The sequence below is a fragment of the Nuphar pumila genome, chromosome 16 (genome assembly GCF_984573655.1).
Source record: "Nuphar pumila chromosome 16, dmNupPumi1.hap1.1, whole genome shotgun sequence".
NCBI classification, from domain to species: domain Eukaryota; kingdom Viridiplantae; phylum Streptophyta; class Magnoliopsida; order Nymphaeales; family Nymphaeaceae; genus Nuphar; species Nuphar pumila.
This window is the reverse complement of record NC_143264.1, coordinates 18,216,143-18,236,871: the sequence shown is the minus strand read 5'-3', so window position 1 is coordinate 18,236,871 and position 20,729 is coordinate 18,216,143. Positions and strand designations below refer to the sequence as shown.

The 20,729-nt window shown below is 37.3% G+C and overlaps 1 protein-coding gene across 1 annotated transcript in view; it reads left to right on the top strand.

Moving 5' to 3' along the window:
• The window catches only part of LOC149813043 (trigger factor type chaperone family protein), a 216,535-nt gene that overhangs the window by 183,093 nt on the left and 12,713 nt on the right, over positions 1-20,729 (top strand). Inside the window, exons 10-11 of the mRNA XM_089991785.1 lie at positions 11,948-12,028; positions 12,114-12,263. Coding sequence (XP_089847911.1) covers positions 11,948-12,028; positions 12,114-12,263 — 231 coding nt within the window. The remainder of the gene's footprint in view (positions 1-11,947; positions 12,029-12,113; positions 12,264-20,729) is intronic.

The following is a 20,729-nucleotide window of genomic DNA, read 5'->3' as shown; positions in this document are numbered from 1 at the left end:
TTCTTCTCCTCTCCCCTTTATCAGCTTCTCTTCTCTCGATTCCTCCCAACCAGTTGGAGGAAATCAACCCTCCCTACAGCAATACGCAGAAGCAGCACATCTCCCCTTTTCAATCCAGATTCGTATACGGTAAGAGTCGCCTTCTCCCCTATGCTCCTTCTGTAAACTTACCTTTTCCGTTTTCTTTTCGTATTGCTCATCGCTTTTGTTACTTTATTGCAGTCTATTTTGAGTTTCCTTCCCCTTCTATTTTGATTTTTTTCTTTTTTAAAATTTTTATCTCGTCGTCTTGATTTTACTCTTTCTCATTTTTGTTTTATCAAGAGGCATCGAAGGTGGGATCGACCTGCATATGGTAGGATCGACCCACCTGTTGCTACAGCAATGTGACTCCTACATTTATTTTTATTATTTTTTTTGGTTCTTATTACTTTATTTCGATTTCCTGTTTACGTTTTTTATTTCTTATTATCGTCCTTTATTTCCACATTTCTCCCCTTTTTTTTATTTCTCATTTCTTCTTGAGGCTCACATCGGATGGTTTGTTCTATATTTGATCCCCAATTTTAATAGAATTTGATCGTTCGCCTTGTCAAATGGACTTTTAATTGCATTTTAGCTTTGGATGTCTGACAGTTCAGAGCCTCGAACATTATTTTTCAGTTTGGTTTATTGGAATTCCCTGGTTACATATCAATTTCCCTTCCGTTTTCTGACTTCTTGCTCGCGGTTTGATATATCTTGTGGTATTCTATTTTCTGTTTCATCTTAGGCTGATTTCGATTATCTGTTTATATCTCGATCTCCCATTCTCTGTTTCATTTTATACGTAGCACCATAGGCATCGTAACTCATTCCCAGCATTAGCATTTATGCATCTTCTCCTCTTGTTTTCATTTCCTTTCAGCAATGCACTGTAATTTATTTAAATGACTCCCTGCTGAATCGCTGCAGCCTGATAATTTGATGCCATTGAATCATACTTGGTGTGTGTTCTAACAAAGAAGAGAGAGAGAGAGGAGAGTCTTACACTCAATGCATACTTCTCAAAGAAGAGAAGCAAAGCATCTTGCTTAGCATCATCCTGAATTCCTGCTTTTAATCACTTGGATCTGGGTTGTCCATGCACGGATGCCATCTCTGTCTAAAGAATGGAGGTAATGATGTAAATACTGGGAGAGGCAGATATGTGCCTCCCGTAGATGGGGAAAATGGAAACATGGGTGCAATCAATAACCACACAGAAAGATACGTTCGTGAAAGGGCAGGGATTTGGGGCCATATCTTTCAGGTCATATTTCAGACCAGCGCAGGAGCTGTGATGCTCACGGATGGTGTTTATTGGTTTATCATTTTCCCATTTCTCACTGCAAAAGATTATAGCTTGAATTTTCTGATGATTAGTATGCACTCAATTAATGTTGTGCTCTTCTATAATGAGATATTGCGGAAATATAAAGAGTGCATACAAGCACTTACAACAATGAATAAAAGAGACAATATCACAAGTCCACAAAGGGACAATACAAGCACAAGCCTTTAAGAAGACAACAATATAAAAAGCCTCTTATTGAGAAGAGAGAAAGCTCTCAAGAATAAAAATACACAAGGGGTTCACCCCTATTTATACAAGAGGGAGAGGAGGAAAAAGGAAGGCCAAAGGGCCTCAAAAGGTGAGCCAAAAGGGGGCTCCCATGGAGTCGTTGGGAGCCCCCAACGGTCACATTTGTGACCGTTGGGGGCTCCAACGACTCTATGGTTGGAGCCCCTCTTTGGTTGCAAATTATATATTTCCTGTTCGACTTGCAGGATACGACTCACATTCGTTTCTTGTGAGTATGTATCACGAAGATTGTCCCAAATCAGTTTGGTTGTATTATAGTAGATCAATCCATCTGCAATATGGTGTTCGACACTATTCATGATCTTATGTCATTATCTTCATCCCAAGTAACATATTTTCCCAATTTCTCAGTGGGTTCGCCTTCCAACAAAATATGTTTTCGACGATGCTCAGATACCGACATCATAAAAGTTCTGGACCACCTGGCATAGTTGGTTTCATTCAACCTTACGGAAGAGCCATACGAGAAGGGGTTGGCAAAAACCTTATACTCCCAAATATGTTCCATTTTGGAATCACATTTCGAAGTTTCAGCCATACTGAAGATGTGATTCAATTAAAAAAAAATTAGATTACCTCACTTGAACAACAAGTGTTGAAGAGGAATTTTCAACTCAGCAGGAAATCACACCTGCTGTTTCCACAAAAACAACAGCCCACAAAAAAAAAAAAAAATCAACACAGCAGGAAATCACACCTGTTGTTTTCTACGACAGAAGGATAACTTAAACTACCATGCTTCTTTCCAAAAAAAAAAAAACTCGACACAGCAGGGAATCACGACTGTTGAAATCCACATTCTGAAATAAACCAACCAACTAAAGTTCAGGAATCACGAACATTGTTGCGCCCAAACACATCACGACCAATGATAGTATGCAATCGCAAAACAAATATTCACGACACCTGTTGTTCTCCAAACATATAAGGCACGACATCTAATAAGTCTTCAGGGCATAGTAAAACAGATCAATTATATTTCGATCACAAGCAATTAGCACAGAAAAGAAATCTGTAATCACGGCAGAATTCTGATCACACGCAATCAGCACAGGAAAGAACTCAACAATCACGACAACACAGGAAATGAAGATTTCTGCTGCTCCCAAACAGCAGGAAGACAACTCGACAACTCACGAACACAGGAAAGATCTCACGTCATGGCAGGAACAAGACTCAGCAACAAAAGGTCACAGCAGGAGATCCAGATGAGGAGCTCAAGGGTTACGGCTCCACATCTTCTCCTTAGATCTGACGACAGATATGGGTAACATCCCAGATCTGTTATCAGATCTTCCACAATCAAACAACACCAAACCTGATTTTAAGAAGTCGTGGGGTTATTGTTCTTCGTTGGTGAAGATCAGTCCCTCTTGATCACGCTCCCGAGATCGAGGGCTGTGATACCATGTAGAAGATGTGATGCACAACCACCTGTGTGTGTGTAGAGAGAGAGAGAGAGAGAGAGAGAGAGAGAGAGAGAGACGGTTGCACAATAGAAAACTCGTTTAACCCTTAGATTAGGGCTTCTCTCTATATTAAATAGAGCGAGGCTAAAAAGAAAAATTACATCTAAGTCCTTATGAGAACAAAATTTCAAAAGACCTCTAATATAAAAGAACTTAAACTAAAAACCATCTATTCTCAACAATAAAAAACCAAGCTTCATTTGACCTCTTAAACTTTGCAAGATTTGCACAAATTTTTAACTCAACATTATTCATGAACCATGCTAAAATTTTAGAATGCTCACTTTCCCAATCTTTCATTTTGGAGGAGAAGTCAAGAATAGCTTTCCCCTTTTCTTCTTTATTCAAAGCTTTTTCCTCGTCACCTTCAAACTTGGTTAACTTCAATTGTGGTTCCGGAATGGTTTCACACACATAACCCCAAAGTTTTTTACCTTTAAGATTATTTTCCATAACGGCCGCCCATATACGATAATTGGTTCCATCTAACTTGAATGAGAGATCGATTTTGGCGTCTTTTGTAACGACCCCAACTCATCCCCTTTGAAAATGCGGATTTTTTTTTTCTAAAACAGTGCGGAAAACTTCCCAGAGACCCGGGGTTCTCACAGTTCCAATTCCAACTGGATAGCCACAAACCACAAAGGAACTTGCAATTAACATCCATAACTAACCATTACCTTTATTCATGAATTAAAAACTAATCTCAAAATAAAGTGTCTGACTCAAGTAACTACTGATGACAATAAGCAAATAACAAAAACACTAGATTGAAAAACCAAAACAAAGAGCCACTCTATCCACAAAGAAGACTGTCAGAACCCGTTGTGACTCTCGTGCTCTCGCAGTAGCTGTCGACTTCACTGATCACCTGTTCCTGCGAAAAACCAACGAAGTAGGGTGTCAGAATCGAAATCCTGAGCACAACTACTTCTTAATGAAACAAGTGAGATAAAGAGTAAAGATGAGATATCATGCAACAATTAATGGAAAGACATACAAGACAGTTTATAGCAACTGAGAATTTATTCATGTAACAATCATAATTGCTAAGCATTCAAAGACAGTAAAACAGCAACATCTACTAAAATTTCAGCATGCAACAAGAATTAAACATTCAACACTTACCCTCATGTACTGAGTAAGGAAACCATTAAAATATGCATGATCTAATGCATAATAGGAAAAATGCATGTCTTTTATGCAATGCATGAATCATTTTATTATCTTCCATTTAAGTCCTTTGTTTCCTTATGCATGCCCTATTAAATGCTTAAGTTTCTCTTTTTAATTACCGTTGCCCGCGGATACACCAAACGGGTACAAACCCCGAGGTTAAGTTCGGTTCCCAGGGTAGCTTAGCACACAATTTGTATTTTATTACTGGGTTCCAACTTATCCCTCGACCGAATCACCTTCGGAACATTAGACCTCCACATCTAATGTCGGGGACACCAGGGACACCCCACGCCCACAAGTGCCACTTCCTTGGTACCAAAAACAACAGTTGTGTCAAACACACCACTCCCGGGTAAAGTGGCAGACTCTCCCTAAAACCGTGGCCAGGAGAAGGAACCTCAATATCGGGTTCAGGGGACCAAAATTAAGCACACGGAGTTTTGTATCCTCACAGTCTCCCCAAGACCGGATTTCTAAGATCCCCATTCTCCAGATGGGTGATCCCAGAAGGTTTATTACACTGTGCTTTATTATTAATTTTTATTAAGATTTAATTTCTTAAGTTTTGCAACATCATATGCAAAAGAAAGACAAAAGCTCGCATCTACCTCGCGAGAGTCATCACAGGACTCCGGCCTGTGGAAACATATAGAACAGTGCAATAAAGCTGAAATATTTATGAAGCATGATCTTTGAAATGCATTGAAATGAGTAAGGGAAAATATTCCCACAGCTCGGGTTTACCAAACCCTCGATGATTCATTTGATCACCGGAACACTAAGGCAGGGATCACAATTTCAATACCATATTTAATTTCTAGGACATATCAGAATCAAACCATGGATGAATTATCATCTCATTCTAACCATTCAAGTTCAAATAAAAGATATCTATCAACATGACAATGCTGATGCAAAACTTCATTAATCAATATCAACTTATTCTAACCATTCTAATTAAAATCAGAATGCCTAACAGCATGATAAATCTGGTGCCAAATTCCATTTAAACAATATCAACAGTATTCTAACCATTCAAATTAAAATAAGAATACCTATCAGCTTGATAAATCTGAATGTTTTTCTATAAAATTTCATATCGATACATGAAAACACAAAATGGGTCAACAAGGATGGATCAGAAGCTAAGAAAATATTTATATTCATAATGGAAGATTAGGATAGATCACAAAGAGTGTTGACTTGATTCAGGTTGAAAGAGAACATACACTGTATGGATCACAGATACGTACATGCATCATAATGATATATATTCATGTACAAAAAAAAATACAAATTGATACTTGTTATCTATATAACAAAAACAAGATTAAACATGATGTGTAGAAAAACAAATCAGCCCAAAAAGGCTTATAACTTAAATCCCATCCTTCTCTTACTGTCCATAACTTGATCCAACAGTTTAAGCATCTTTGTTATTATATTTTTTTTTTTTGTAAAGATGAAAACACCCAGTCCAACCCAGCCGACCATGTCGGCTGGGTCCACCAGCATGTGCACAGGCCCAGTTTGGGCCTGTGTATGCTATCAGAAAGAACAGCATACCTGCTACAAGAAATTGATTTTTTTTTTTTTTTATAAATGATTTTGTTGCAACTCTGCCCAGCCCAGCCGACCTTGATGTCTAGGCTTAACAGCATATACACAGGACATCATAACAACAATTTTATAAGATCAATCAATCTATTACAATATAACCATCTGCCAATGCATGTTTTCCTATTTAATTGTAAGCAGATATACAAAGAATAATAATTTTGGAAGCCTGTGTAAGCTTAATAACTAAGTCTCCCAACTAGAAGCCTTAATAACTTTTAATGTTGATGAAGTAAAGGAATGCACTCAGATAGAAACCATGCTCCTTACTTTCTAATATAAAACGTGATTTAAAATTTTAAAATCCCAACATTAGAACACCACCAAAATAAGCCAGAAAGACAATTTTCTCCAACAAATTTTTGGTTAAGCTTCAAATTTTTCCTCAGATATTCTTCAGCCAGTAGGGCTTAATAGCATATACACAGGCCCAGTGTGGGCCTGTGTATGCTGTCAGCAATCTACAGCATAACCTATTTTGCACAACTAAAAGTTCCTTTTTAAAAAGATACCCAAACCAACCGACTGCATACCTGGGCCCCAAATCATGCAGGGAAAGTTTTAAATCTGTTTTTTTTTTTCTTCAATACAACCATAGCACAGAGGGTGCAAGGGAGTAACAGTGGAACTGTTCTCCAAGATTTTCCATCGACTGCTGCATGAAATCAAACCTCCACCGATGCCCCATTTGAAATCAAAAAGAGGTACCCGTACCTTTTTCACGGTGGTTTTCCGGTGGCTGGAGGCTGCTGTCGTGAAGAAGGGAGTGTGGATGCTGCTTGCCGCGACCTTCAATGGCAGCCGGTAGCCCACGCTGCCTGACGATGGTGGTTTGCCCTCCGGCCTGCGCACACCGAGCGAGAGAGAGAGAGAGAGATGGGGAAAGATGGGGAAGAGAGAGCCCGAGTGAAGAGGGCATAACCCTCTCTTCACCCCCCTTTTATCGACCCCAGGCCCCCTCCTTCCTCGCCGAGATGGGAGGGGGAGGTCGGTTACGCCTTGCGTAACCCCCCCTTCCCCCCTTTCCTTTCCTGCTAGGGCTTATCGGGCAACCCTTATCGGGTTGCCCTTTCTGTTTTAAAAAGGCTATTAGTTGGGGTGGGGCTCGGGTCCGAACCCGGGACCCGCAACCCAGCCCCAAAACGAAATGGGTCCACAAGTAGATCCAAATGGATTCACTGTGGATCCTCGAATTAAAATAAAAAGTTTAAATTAGAAAAATTTTCATTTATTTTTTATTTTTATTACCCTTTAAATCAAGATTTCAATTAATCAATACTAATTACTCCCCCTTTATGGGTCCTGGATCCGTAATGTGGATCTAGGCCCAAATTGAAAAAAATTTGTGATATTTTCAAATAAGAAATCTCGGGTTTTACATCTTTGTTGGCCATTTATAGAGAAAGGGTTTGAAAGCAAAGGAGAGGAGAGATATTACTTGACAAGAGAGGATCCGATGAAGCTTTTACAACAAAGGCTCTTATACCATGTAATGAAGTGCCGAATAAGAGAAGCGAAGTCTCCAAGAGCAAACAAGAGAGCACGCACATACACAAATAGTCACCAATGGGCAAGAGAACAACAAAACCACAAAAGTGGCAAAACACCCAAAAGAAGAGGAAAAAAATATATTTCACTCAAGAAGGCTTCAAAGAAGCATACCTTACAATTGGGGAAAACCCCTTTATTTATAGACAAAAGAGGAGGCCTTGGAAGGGCTCCTAGAGGGACGTTAGAGCCCTTCCAACGGTCATAAATATGACCGTTGAGTGCTCCAACGTCCTCTTCGGGGGGGCCTTTCCAAGGTGGAAAAAGAAAAAGAATAAAAAGAAAAAGAAAGAAAAAAAGAAAAAGGAATAAAAAAGAAAGAAAGATTACAATATGCGAGAAAATATAAAAAGACTGTTTTACCCTTAGTGAGTATTTACAAAAGAGATATATATTTATACATGTAGATAGACATATATATATAATATATATGTGTACGTGTCATAATCTATATATATAGATATATATGTATGACATATTTTAACAAGATGCTCCTCCTGGAATGAATTGTCCTAACAGAAAAGTTATTCGCTTACGAAGAACGCTCTATGGTTTAAAACAAGCTCCCAAGGCTTAATATGACTGTTTTAACAATTTAATGACAGAAAATGAATTTATCTCATGCTATACTGACACTGCCTTATTTGTGAAAAAATCTGATGTAGGAATTGTAATTTTGGTATTATATGTTAATGATATGTTAATTACAGGTGATGATGTCAAGGAAATAAAAAGAATTAAGCATGCATTGACAGAAAAATTTGAGATGTCAGACTTAGGGTTTCTGACATATTTTTAGGCATTGAAGTTGCCTTTTCTCATAGAGGATATTTTCTATCCCAAACTAAACTTGCTTGTGAGGTCATTGACAGGTCAGGTATTACTGATGACAAAATTTGTGAAACCCCAGAGGTAGTTGGATCAAGGATGAAAATTGATGATGGAATTCCTCTGGATAATCCCACTCCTTACAGACAATTGATTGGATCATTGATGTACCTTAGCATCACCAGGCCCGATATTTCTCACACAGTTCATATCGTCAGTCAATTCCAACATGCCCCTACATCGGTACACATGAGTGTCATTCTTCATATCATCTGATATATAAAGGGGACAATAAATAGGGGAGTCTTTCTTTCTTTATCTTCTGAGTTAAATTTAATTGCATGTACTGATTCTGATTGGGGAGATAACTCTAATAATCATCACTCCACCACTGGTTTCTGTATTTTTTTAGGAGAATCATTGGTCTCTTGGAGATGCAAGAAACAACAAAAATGTGTCTCTATCTTCTATCGAAGCCGAGTATCGAGCCATGGCATCTACAACCATGAAAATAATATGGATTTGCCGCTTACTAGAGGATATGGGAGTTTGCATTCAAGAACCAACAAAGTTATGTTGCGACAACAAGAGTGCAATATATATTGCCAAGAACCACACCTTTCATGAGCGCACGAAGCATATCGAAATGGACTGCCACTATGTCCGAGAAGAATACTTGAATAAAGTCATCGATCTCCTATATGTGACATCTGAGTATCAACTGGCTGACTTCTTCACTAAGGTGCTCTGCTCTCCTAGATTTAATTTTCTTCTTGGCAAACTTGCGGTCATCACACCGTAAGTTTGAGGGGGGTGTTAAAATATATTCCTTATTGTATATATATATATATATATATATATATATATATATATATATATATAGAGAGAGAGAGAGAGAGAGAGAGAGATACATATATATCGTATATATATATGTATCTCTCTCTCTATATATATATATATCATTTACTAACCCCATAAAGGGTAATTTAGACTTTTCACATTTTATGCATATTCCAATAAGAATATGCTTGTACTTTTTATTTTTATTTTTTTTCTTTCTTTTTCTTTTTACTTTTCTTTTTTTCTTTGTACTTGCATTGGGGGGGGGCAATTGTGACCGTTAGAGGGGCTCCAATCTAGTCGTTGGAGCCCCTTCAAGGGTCCCTTTTTGGTTCTTATAAATAGGTGTTCTCCTCTTGTACATTGTAGTTGTTTTTTGAGTGTGAGAGCTCAAGCTCCTTTGCATTTTAATAAAGAGATTTATTTTTATGCCTTTGTGCATGTGTGTGCTACGTTTATGCCTTAATGCATAATTATTCAAGTGTTCTTTGGGTGCCTTTGTGCACATCTCTTGTGAGAAATTAGTGCTTGTATGCATATTGTCTCTTTGAAGACATTTTCACAGTTACATGTAGTTTGTACAATTAAGTTTAGAGAGGTCTATCTTATGATCTTGCTCCATTTTGGAAGGAAGTAGAAAGAGAGCGAGAAAGAGGTAGATGTGGAAAAACACTTCCACTAGAGTCACTGCAAGCAACACGAACACTTGATTATGATTCTCCACAAGTCCAAGAGCACTATGGCTCTGATACCATGTAATGAAGTATGCAAAAAAAATATATAAACTGCACAAGCACTATTACAAGTCCAATAAGGACAATACAAAGGCACTAAGGCAATATACAAGCACAAAGTGCATATACACTACTTAAAAGCGTCAAAGAACACAAGAATGTAAAAATATAGTCTTTATTAAACACATGCTTGAGAAAAGCATTAAATACAAGATAGGGGATAACCCCCTATTTATATACAAAGAGAGGTCTTGTGGAGCTCCAAAGAGTGTTGGGAGCTCCCAACGGCTATATTTATAGCCTATGTAACACGGACTCTTCTAATAGGGAATTACACCCACGTCGCACAACACCCGACACTTGGACACGACTTCCTTTGTGTCAAATGAAGTCAACCACACTGAGGTCCGTTTTTGTTCATAAGTAAATTCAGTTAACCCTAACCAAGTCTAGTTTTATCTTTATTATATATATAAATACATAAATTCACACACATACATATAGTGTTAACTTAAAACTGTTAAAAATTATATATATATATATATATATATATATATATATAGAGAGAGAGAGAGAGAGAGAGTAATGGGTAGGTGCTAAATGATACGTGCTAAATTGGTTTTTATGTTTTTTTTGTTTTTTTTTTAATTCTGACCGTACAGATGTGATCTATGTACTTGATTTTATAGGGATCAGCTCTTTAAGTGTTTGATTCTGACACATGGGTGGGTTTTTATAAGGTTCGAAACATCAACGGTCCAAAATCTTTGTAAATTTTCAAGGCTCCAAATATCAATTTTTTCATCAAAAACACATGATCCAGGTATGAATTCCTCGTAAATCAACCATGCCCAATACATTTATGGGGTCAAAACTGCGAAAAAAACATGGAAAGAGAAGAAAACCCCATTTAGCATATTTCATTTAGCACCTACCCATTGCTCTCTCTCTCTCTCTCTCTCTCTCTCTCTCTATATATATATATATATATATATATACACACACCCTCCCTGCACCCCCGCACCCAAGTTTTTTTAAAGTGCCGCATCCGCACTTATGTGACAGTTTATAGCTGTCTATAGTCATTTGACCATTATGCCCTTATACAATGTAAAAAGGACACAAAAGGAAAATAAAAATTAAATATAGAAAAGACTAAACTGTCCCTAGTGGACAGTCCATATTACAAAAGGTAAAATTACCAAAATGCTCCTGTTTAGCCAATACAAGAAACAATAATATATATATATATATGCATACATTTTAACAATATTAAGAAAGATCTTGATGTTAGGAAGAAAGAAGACGAAATAGGATGGGATGTGAGGAAGAAAATAAAGGGGTATGAAGAAAGAAGAAAGATTAGAGTTTGAAGGAAAACTGAGAGCTTAGATCCAATGAGGTACTTACCTGGATGAAGGAGATGGCTCTGATACCATATAAGAATTGATATTGCCCTTGTAATCTTGAATACTGAATGGAGAGAGAGAGAGAGAGAGAGAGAGAGAGAGAGAGAGAGAGAGACCTGAATAGCAGCAGCCCAGACCTCGCTTCTGGAGAAATGACCAGAATGCTCTTGGTACAGCAATAAAATGCATTAGCATGTAAAACATGTGAGAAAAGACTGATATAACCCTGTTATAAACTAAACGATATTTCTAACAAATCTAACATTGTGTATGGTCCACTTATTTATGCCAGCATCTTTCTTTATTGCTTCCCAAGGTGTCATCTCCTATTTCCAAAATTTGTGTGTCACTGTTTGCCTCTATCATTACTCAAATCCATGTGTCACGGCCTGATGACGACATTTGTAGGTATAATAATTAAGGGTTTTGAATTACTTATTTTCGATCCCAATCTCGCCAACGAACGGGCATAGACATCAGTCACATACTGGTCGGGGATGACAACACCATCACTGAGTACTGCTTTATTATTTAGTTTCATGTTTAGGATATTTCTTTGCTTTTCATTGTAAATATTTGTTATTAAACTATATCTTTCTTTCTAATGAGTTGGATCCAATGCTTGCTGCTGCTACTTGAAGCAATTTTATATGGCCATGCTTCATCGAGATTGTATTCTGCCTCTATTTTGTACTTCAGATTGTAGAAATTGATATCCCTCAATCCTTGTTTGAGGAGCAAGGGCGGCAACTTTATGGAGTCCACCTTCTACAGTTGCAGGTAAAGGAGTTCAAATTATTTGGATTCAAATCTTTTAACTATTAGTGTCTGTAAATGCTCAGAAAATCTTTGAACATACTTTCAGGCAAATAAGAAATTGAATGAACAGCAACTGGTCTCCTTGTCAAGTGACAAAGCAGTAAAAGAGTACCTCAACAATCAAAAGATGAACATAACCAGGATAGTAAAGCAAACTCTTGCTGTTGGAGAGATATTCAAATGTGAAAATTTGCAGGTTAAGATTCCTTGATCACTTTGCACTAATTCATGAGATAAATTCTATTAGTTTTATCCCCATGAAAATTTCAAAGCCTGTTAATTCAAATGAATTGGCAGAATTTTATATTTGCGTTGCCATATTGTAGTTAGTCATAATTCAATTTCCTCTTAATTTTGTTTAAAACCATTGACATGTGTTGGTTAAAATATTTGGAATCCGTTAGAAATTGCTAAAAATGCAAAGTTACTATTGGAAGCAATATTTAATCCAATGAGTATTATATTCTTAGATTTTTTTCTTGAATCCCTTTTTATTCCAGCAACTTACGAAGCTACTCTGAGGAGGAAATGGTTGCGGTAACCTCATGATGTTGACACTAAGAATTGTCAAGTGCAATACTGAATAAGAAATATGGCGTAATGACTTTCTTAAATCCTATGGCAAGAACTGATTCCAAAGAAGTATTTGTACCCTTTGTTGTGATGGTGGGGGGGGGGGGTTGAGAGGAATATGTAATATCTCGTAATTTGCAAGGTTTTAAAACCCAGTGACTCGAATATGTAATATCTCGTAATTTTTTCTATATTTTTAAGCTCTAAAATACAATTTTTAATTAAATAGTTATATTTAATATGTCGAAATTGTTAAATATGGCTGATGTTAATAGAGGTCTGGACCTGGTTCAGGACCCATTGAAGATATCTATATATGATATGTAACACCTACGAAATTTTATTTTAACCTTTAAATTTGAGCGAAATTTAGGTTAAAATCAGGTTAAATTCATGTGAAATTCAAGAGTGAAATGGACCTAGGACCGTAGTTAGATCCGTTATGGAACATAGATCTCGTAGGAGATCTGATTTGTTGAAATTGGACGTTGGTCCAAAAAATGTGTTTTTCTAATTAGACCGACTTCTATTTTGCAAGGTTTTAAAACCTAGTGACTCGGGACTCGACTCGTTCTTTATTGACTCGTGACTTGGCGGGTCAACTCGGTGACTCGGACCGGGTTTTGTTAACTTTTGATTTTAAAAGAAAAACAATATATAATTTGTCTCAAACCATGTTTTTCATTAAACAAGAGATGTTTTTTGGCTCCATGCAGAATCTTGGGTTGAACTGAAACAAGGAGATCATAGCATGTGGATAAATTGTTCACGAATGCGCAATAAGTTGGAATTGTGGAATGAAAGAGCACAATTTATTCCAGTTACATAGATGCCTTTATGCGTTAAAAATGCACATGCCTATAAAGAAAGAGAAATTTTTGTTGGATGTGATAAGGCAAGGTGAGGACAATTGGTTCTGATTAAAGGGGTATAGCCGATATGAGATACAAAGAAAATATGAAGTCTGAAAGGACAAGAAAGAAGCACCAAGTAGATGTTGGAACTCTATGGATCTTAAGGCCAAAGTTATGTATGACTTTGTTCCAGTTTCTTGTCTATTATGCCTTCATAAAGATGGAGCAAGGAGGAAAGGTGTGAGGAGAAAACCAAATTCTTCCTTGTTATATAGTTATGTTAGTAAAGTTTAAAGCAAAATATTAAATGCATTTATGCAAAGAAACTGCAAAAAGTATAATTGTGTAGAACAGAATAAAAGCAGCAATCTACTTTATCATAAAATATTAATTAGCTGTTGTTGAATCTGAAGATTGTCCTGCCTGATGCTTCTAGAAATAGATTCATATCCAATAACATTTACCTTAGATCATAGTCACAGATTGTCTTCTTTACATATTGAAGACATTAAGTAAGAAAGTAACAACAATATTCTCAATAATATTACAATTTTTTTTTATTCTGAAATACCCAAAAATCAAATTTTAAACATCCCAGAACTCGCCCGAGTCAGGCCGAGTCTTCGCAGACCGAGTTTAGCTTGCCGGGTTGACTCGCTGGAGGGCCAAGCCGAGCCGAGTCAGCCGAGTCACCGAGTTGACTCGGCGAGTTTTAAAACCTTGCTATTTTGGGACTTTTTCGATTTGGATCAACCTGTTGTATTTATATTTGGGTTGACGTCAATATGGATCTGGACCTAGTCCAAGATCCATATTAACTAGTCCCATATATGGGCTGAAATCCAAATGGATATGGATTTGGATCATGGGTCTAACTCAGACCCATAATCCATCCATACCTTTTTAAGACAAATGAATTTAAAACTTTTGAAAAAAAGAACATATATATCTAAGTAATATATATATATATACATATATATATATATAATAGAGGTTATGATAGGGTAGAGTTCTACCTTGGGTAGAACTCTACCCCAACCAAATCCTTCTAGAAGGGGGCATCACCCCCCTAAGGAGGAAAACCCCTCATTATATATATATATAAAAAAAATGTATATAGAGGTAGAGTTCTACTTTGGGTAGAAATCTACCCCCAACCAACTACATCTAGAAGGGGGCATCAAGGTAGAACTCTACCCCAACCAAATCCTTCTAGAAGGGGGCATCACCCCCTTAAGGAGGAAACCCCCTCATTATAAAAAAAGAAAGAAAGAAAGAATGTATATAGAGGTAGAGTTCCCAACTCCATCTAGAAGGGGGCATCACCCCTTAATGAGAGAGTCCCTCATTATAGAAAAAAGAGATTAAATCTCTCTAAAAAACGTGAGTTGAAAAAAAAAGGAGGGAGAGAGAGAGAGGAAAAAGGAAAGAAAAGAGAGGGTGCAATGTGTGTTCCTCAACATCACCACCATCATCTTCTTCTTCTTCTTCTAACTCCTTTTCCGTGAACTTTCAAGAAAGGTACATGATTCTCTCTCTATTGCGATGAGTGGGAAGATTTGCGTGGACCGAATTAAGTATGGGTTTGAAGAGAAATCAAATATATATTTTTTCATACAGATTTATCAATTTTATCAAATCTGAAACCATATTGATTGAGTCGATTTTTCTTTTCAGCCTATATATATGCTGTTAGTTCTAACTAACAAATTTTTTTTCAGACAGCATAAACACAATTTTTCTTAGCATGCGTGTTATTGAATCAGGTTCACTTTTATTATAATTGTTTTATTTTGAATCTCAAAATCTGAACCTGCGTTTTGTTTATTTTGTTGGTTGTGGTTTTAATAACCTTAACTGGTTATGATTTGTTAAACGTAACTTAACGTGGAACTTTCATGTGTGAGGGGGTGGGCTAATGGTCAACTCTGGATATAAGTTCGTGATGTTTGTAGCATAAATAGATTGTTTTGATTATATGTAATTTTTATACATATTGCTCCTGTCTAGATTTATTCAAGTGTTGTTGTACTTAAACCTGTGATATTTTGATCTGTGGTATGTGTGCTGTGTGCACACATGCACAAAAAAAAAATATATAGAAACAGGGTTGTGGTGTGTGCTGTGCATACCCACGTGAATCTGGTTCGTGGTGTGTGCTGTGCACACCCACGTGAATCAGTTTAGTGAAGTGTGCTGTGCATGTGTTTTTGAATCTGCTGTATATCTTGATCCTATCATGAATCTGTTTTGCAACCTGCAGAAATAAGAAACAAACAGTAAAATGTGTTAGTCACGAACAGTTTTAATCCAGATCTGAACCTAAAACAGGTTCAGATCGCTCTCAGACTTAAAAAAAATATTTTCTGCTGTTAGTTCTTTACTGTTTATGCTAGGCCTTATTTTTTTTATTGTGTATAATTTTTACTGTGCATGTAAAACTGTTTGCTACTGCATATGCTTAGAACCCATCAAGTTACGAGTTCTTGAATTTCTTGATCTTCTAATCTGAATGGGATCGTTAAATCGGAAATATATATATATATATATATATATATATATGTTGACCAGAACATATGTATATATTGTTAGAGCAGCAGCAAGGTGTGTGTGTGTACTTGGTTCGAGACTTGTTTGGATCTGCAGAAGTGGTAGTGATGAAGGATGACACGCTGAGTGGCTCTGATCTCAAAGGCTGCAGCAGCAGCCCAGTCGTGAATCTGTTTAATATATATTGCAGCCTCTAATTAAGGCTATCATACAAAGGACTAAACAGCCCTTGACTATACAAACTAATTACACAGCACGTTTGGATCTCGGATCCATATCAGACCCAAATCCAAACCCGGGACAATGCAATAAATGGATATAGCGTCTTAACAGCCTCCCTCAAGATGTGTGTGCATTTGAATCATTCTCATCTTGCCTTTAAGAAACCAAAATCTTTTAATTGTCAGCACTTTAGTGAACAAATCTGCAATTTGATTCTCCGTTCCAATATATCTTGCTTCTATTTCTCGATCCTCAATCTTCTGCCTAATGAAGTGCTGATCTATTTCAATATGATTTGTCCTTCCATGATGTATAGGATTCAAAGAGATCTTTATACCACTTTAATTATCACATAATAAAATAGATTTTGGTAAAAATTCTCCTAGCTCAACCAAAAGATGTCTAATCCATGTTAATTTGGATGTGACAGAAGCCATCGCACGATATTCCGCTTCTGTGCTAGATCTTGCAATAGCCCTTTGCTTTTTACTGCTCCACGAGACTAAGTTTCTTCCAAGAAAGACCACAATAACCAGTTACTGGCCTTTCATATGGATCTCCAACCCAATCTGCATCTGAATATGTCATTAACATTAATATGTCATAATTTTGGCTTCTTTTCTCATACACTAAGCCGTCTCCTATTGTACCTTTCAAATACTGCAAGATCCTTTTGACTGCCTCCATATGTACAGTTCTTGGTTCGTGCATGAGTTGAGACACTTAATTCGTAGCATAAACTATATATGGCCTAGTGAAGGTCAAATATTGAAGCATACCGACTATGCTTCGATAATTGGTGGCATTTTCATATATGTCTTCATCTCTACTACTTAACTTTTGGTGGATGGTGTAACGCCCCAAATTTCAAACTTGCAAACCTTTTCAGAAAAACAGGCAAGAGACTAGAAATATCTCTTTCCTTTAGAGTTTGTTTATGAAATCAACGGAAGATTTTTCTTTTGATAAATCATAAGGCAAGCTGACAACTTTTGGCACGTTAGCTAAAAGAACCAAAACTCACAAGATTCGGATATCCCAATGAAAATCCGATACAAACCCATAGCGTTCAGGACGCGAGCTAAGAGCAGGAAGAAGAAGTCTTGAAGCCATCTTGCAATCGCGCCATCGCCCGTAGTATACCTAATCATCACCTGTACCCATAGAATGGGTTAGTTTCGCGAAAAACTAGTAGGTGCACAAGAGAGACTAAAAGAAACTGAATTAAGCACATTTAATTCAGTATGCTAAGCAGTTTAAAGCAGATATGTAGTTAAACAGGGAAGCAGTGCAAATGCGTAAGTAGTGCAATGAGTAAGTAAGCAGTGTAAGCGAGTAAGTAGTTCAAAGCAAGGAAGCAGTGCAACTGACAAACGCAGCATACGATCCATTTGATCGTAAGCTGTGAACTACCACGCAACAAGCTTGTTCTCGTTCCTAGAACGAGGTATCTGCATTGAATCAGTATCAGGACATCGTTTGTCGCTCTCACGACTTCTAACAAACGCTTTGTCCTGAACAAACTTAATCTATTCTCATCTCTCGAAGCCTTACGCGACCAACAGTCACCGGTTATGACTCACTAAGGCGTCATACTTTCCCAGAAAAGCCCACCCTTCCGTAGAAGGTCCAAAACATGGTCACTAACTCAAATCGCTAACGATCTGATTCTCACATCTGAGTCCTGCATGTAATCATGCTAAAACAGAAAGTCGAAGCTATAAATTTATAACTGTCTGTCTCAAACAATCTCAGAAGAGCATCACAGTTCACCATAACTTTTTATGGTAAGCAAAAACACAAGATCCATGTCGGATCGCTTGGTCCGGAAGATATACGACCTAACAAGGAATTACCGCCCTAGAGGGTATACCTGGTCTTGGACCATACACTTTCTCACAAGAAGAGGGAACAAAGATATTTCCAACATAAGTGATGGGATGTTTGGCACCGTCTCCTGTAACAACACTGCAATTTCCAGAATATCTAATGGGACTAGAAAGTTTAACTGCATCTCCAGTGATGTGACTAGCTGCTCCGGAATCAACATACCAAATTCTTTGATCATCCTGCTTTAGATTTAGAGAGTTTAGCGTAGCAAGCAACGCATTCAGATCACCTATATTTTTCTCTCCTCCAGCAATTGACTGGTTTATAGTTGGTCTAACTGGATTACCTTTATGATAAGTGGAGTTGTCCCCTGCATTATAGTTGGGATCATCTTTATGATAACAATTAGCTTTCACATGCCCAAGCTTTCTGCATATAAAACAGACTGGGACCCTTCTACCTCCAATATTAACATTGTTGGTGTTTGAAGCATTAGGAAAAGGTAAAATACCTCTATCTTGTTGAATTCCAGCTCTTCCACGGCTACGACCTCCTCGGTAACCTCCTCTTCTTCTTCCCCTAATTGTCCCTGTAAACAACACCTCATGAGAGTCATGTAACGACCCAGAGTTTCCTATGGCATGCTTGAGATTTATCTCAAACTGAAGTAATTGTGGCCTGAGATCTTCAAAAGATGGGAGAATAGGAAAGCACTGCAACGTAGTGGAGATAACATGATACTCATCTCCCAGGCCAGCTAGTGTCTGTTGGACTTTGTCACGATAAAAAAACAGTCTCTCCGACTAGAGCTAACTGGTCAGTGATTTCTTTCACTTTATTCAAATATTCCATAGTACTTGAGGATCCCTTCTTGAGGCTTTGGAACTCTTTCTTCAAATTTATAACTCTGGATTCTGAAATTTGAGAATATGTCTTGACTATGCTGTCCCATAACTCTTTGGTTGTACAGTCATCCGAGATTCCAATGAGAACTTCTTGTGATAGGGCAGAAGTGAGGTAGGCTACAATTGCTTGGTCCTTTTTAACGAATTTCTGATATAAACCACATTCACTACCCCTTTGTCGTCTCTATGCTCCTGCATGATAAACTCTGATGGCATTTTAATTGATCCATCAAGATGGCCAGATAGATAAAAGGGATAATTTGCCTTTTCCAAGTCAGAAAATTATTGTTATTCAGTTTCTCTGAGACAAGTTGAGGTAGGAAACTAGAAGACAGCATGGGTTGTGGAACACTAGTGTCCATGAGAAGGAGTGAGGAAAAGAAACAACAAAAACATGATGACAAAAAATGTTGAAAATAAACTCAAGAATGAAGAAGACTGCTGAAATAACCAAAGAATACGACACAATAAGAAATAAAAGAGAGAACTAGAATTTTCACGACACAACGATTTGAAACAGATCCACGACACAGATATAAGGAATCAAATTCATGGTACCAGCATAGGCAGAACCAAAACAGAAATAAATAAAATAACGACACAGGAAAGGACACAAAAATAGTATTCACAACATAGAAATTTTAACAATGACCAGACGAAAGAAACCAGTCTCGTTATGCAGAAAGTGACTATTCTGGCCAAATATGCGACACATAGAATAGCGACCCAAAAAAAATCAGGCAGCAAAAAAATATTCACGATCCAGAAAATAATCAGATTCGTGATCAGAATATAACGATTCTGATCAGAAGAATGATACAGATAATAACGACAGAAAAAACAGGCAAGAAAAGAACAACCCAATAAATTGAAATCGTGTTGTAGATCTGATTATTGATTGTCGCAGGTCTAGAGACGCAGACTGATCACACCCAAACAAATTTAATCACAAATTGACAGATCTGATCACGCAGACTGATTACGCCCAATCACGAACTTGGCTCTGATACCATGTTAGATCAGCAAGGTGCGTGTGCGTGCCTGATTCGACACTTGTTTAGATCTGCAGAAGTGGTAGTGATGAAGGATGACATCATGACACGCTGAGTGACTCTAATCTCAAAGGCTGTAGCAGCAGCCCAGGCGAGAATCTGTTTAATATATATTGCAGCCTCTAATTAGGGCTATCATACAAAGGACTAAACAACCCTTGACTATACAAACTAATTACACAGCACGTTTGGATCTCGGATCCATATCAGACCCAAATCCAAACCCGAGACAATGCAATAAATGGATATAGCGTTTTAACATATATATATATATGACAAGCATGAATTTATAATGGTTCAATTCCTACCTTAGAAAATGTTTTTCTTAAGTTCCAAACACTCACTTCAAAGTTGACTTTCTTAAGTACATTACACACATTAGCATGGGTTGCACATGTTCAAGGCACACCCTCAAACTGGGTTGCATGTGATCAAGGCATATATTTAAATCTGTTTGCACTTGAGCGGGCACACACCTAGATCTGATTTTCAGATATGCTCATTTACACTCATAGATCTGAATTTCAGAAGTGTACAATCACTCACTTATAAACTGCTTTTTCAGTTTGCTCAAACACACTTAAAGCTGTTTTTTTTTAGAGCATTGAACAAGCACAAAACTGATTATGTTATTGTGTTTGTTCCAAATGTTCAAGTTCTTTTTGCAACCCCAAAA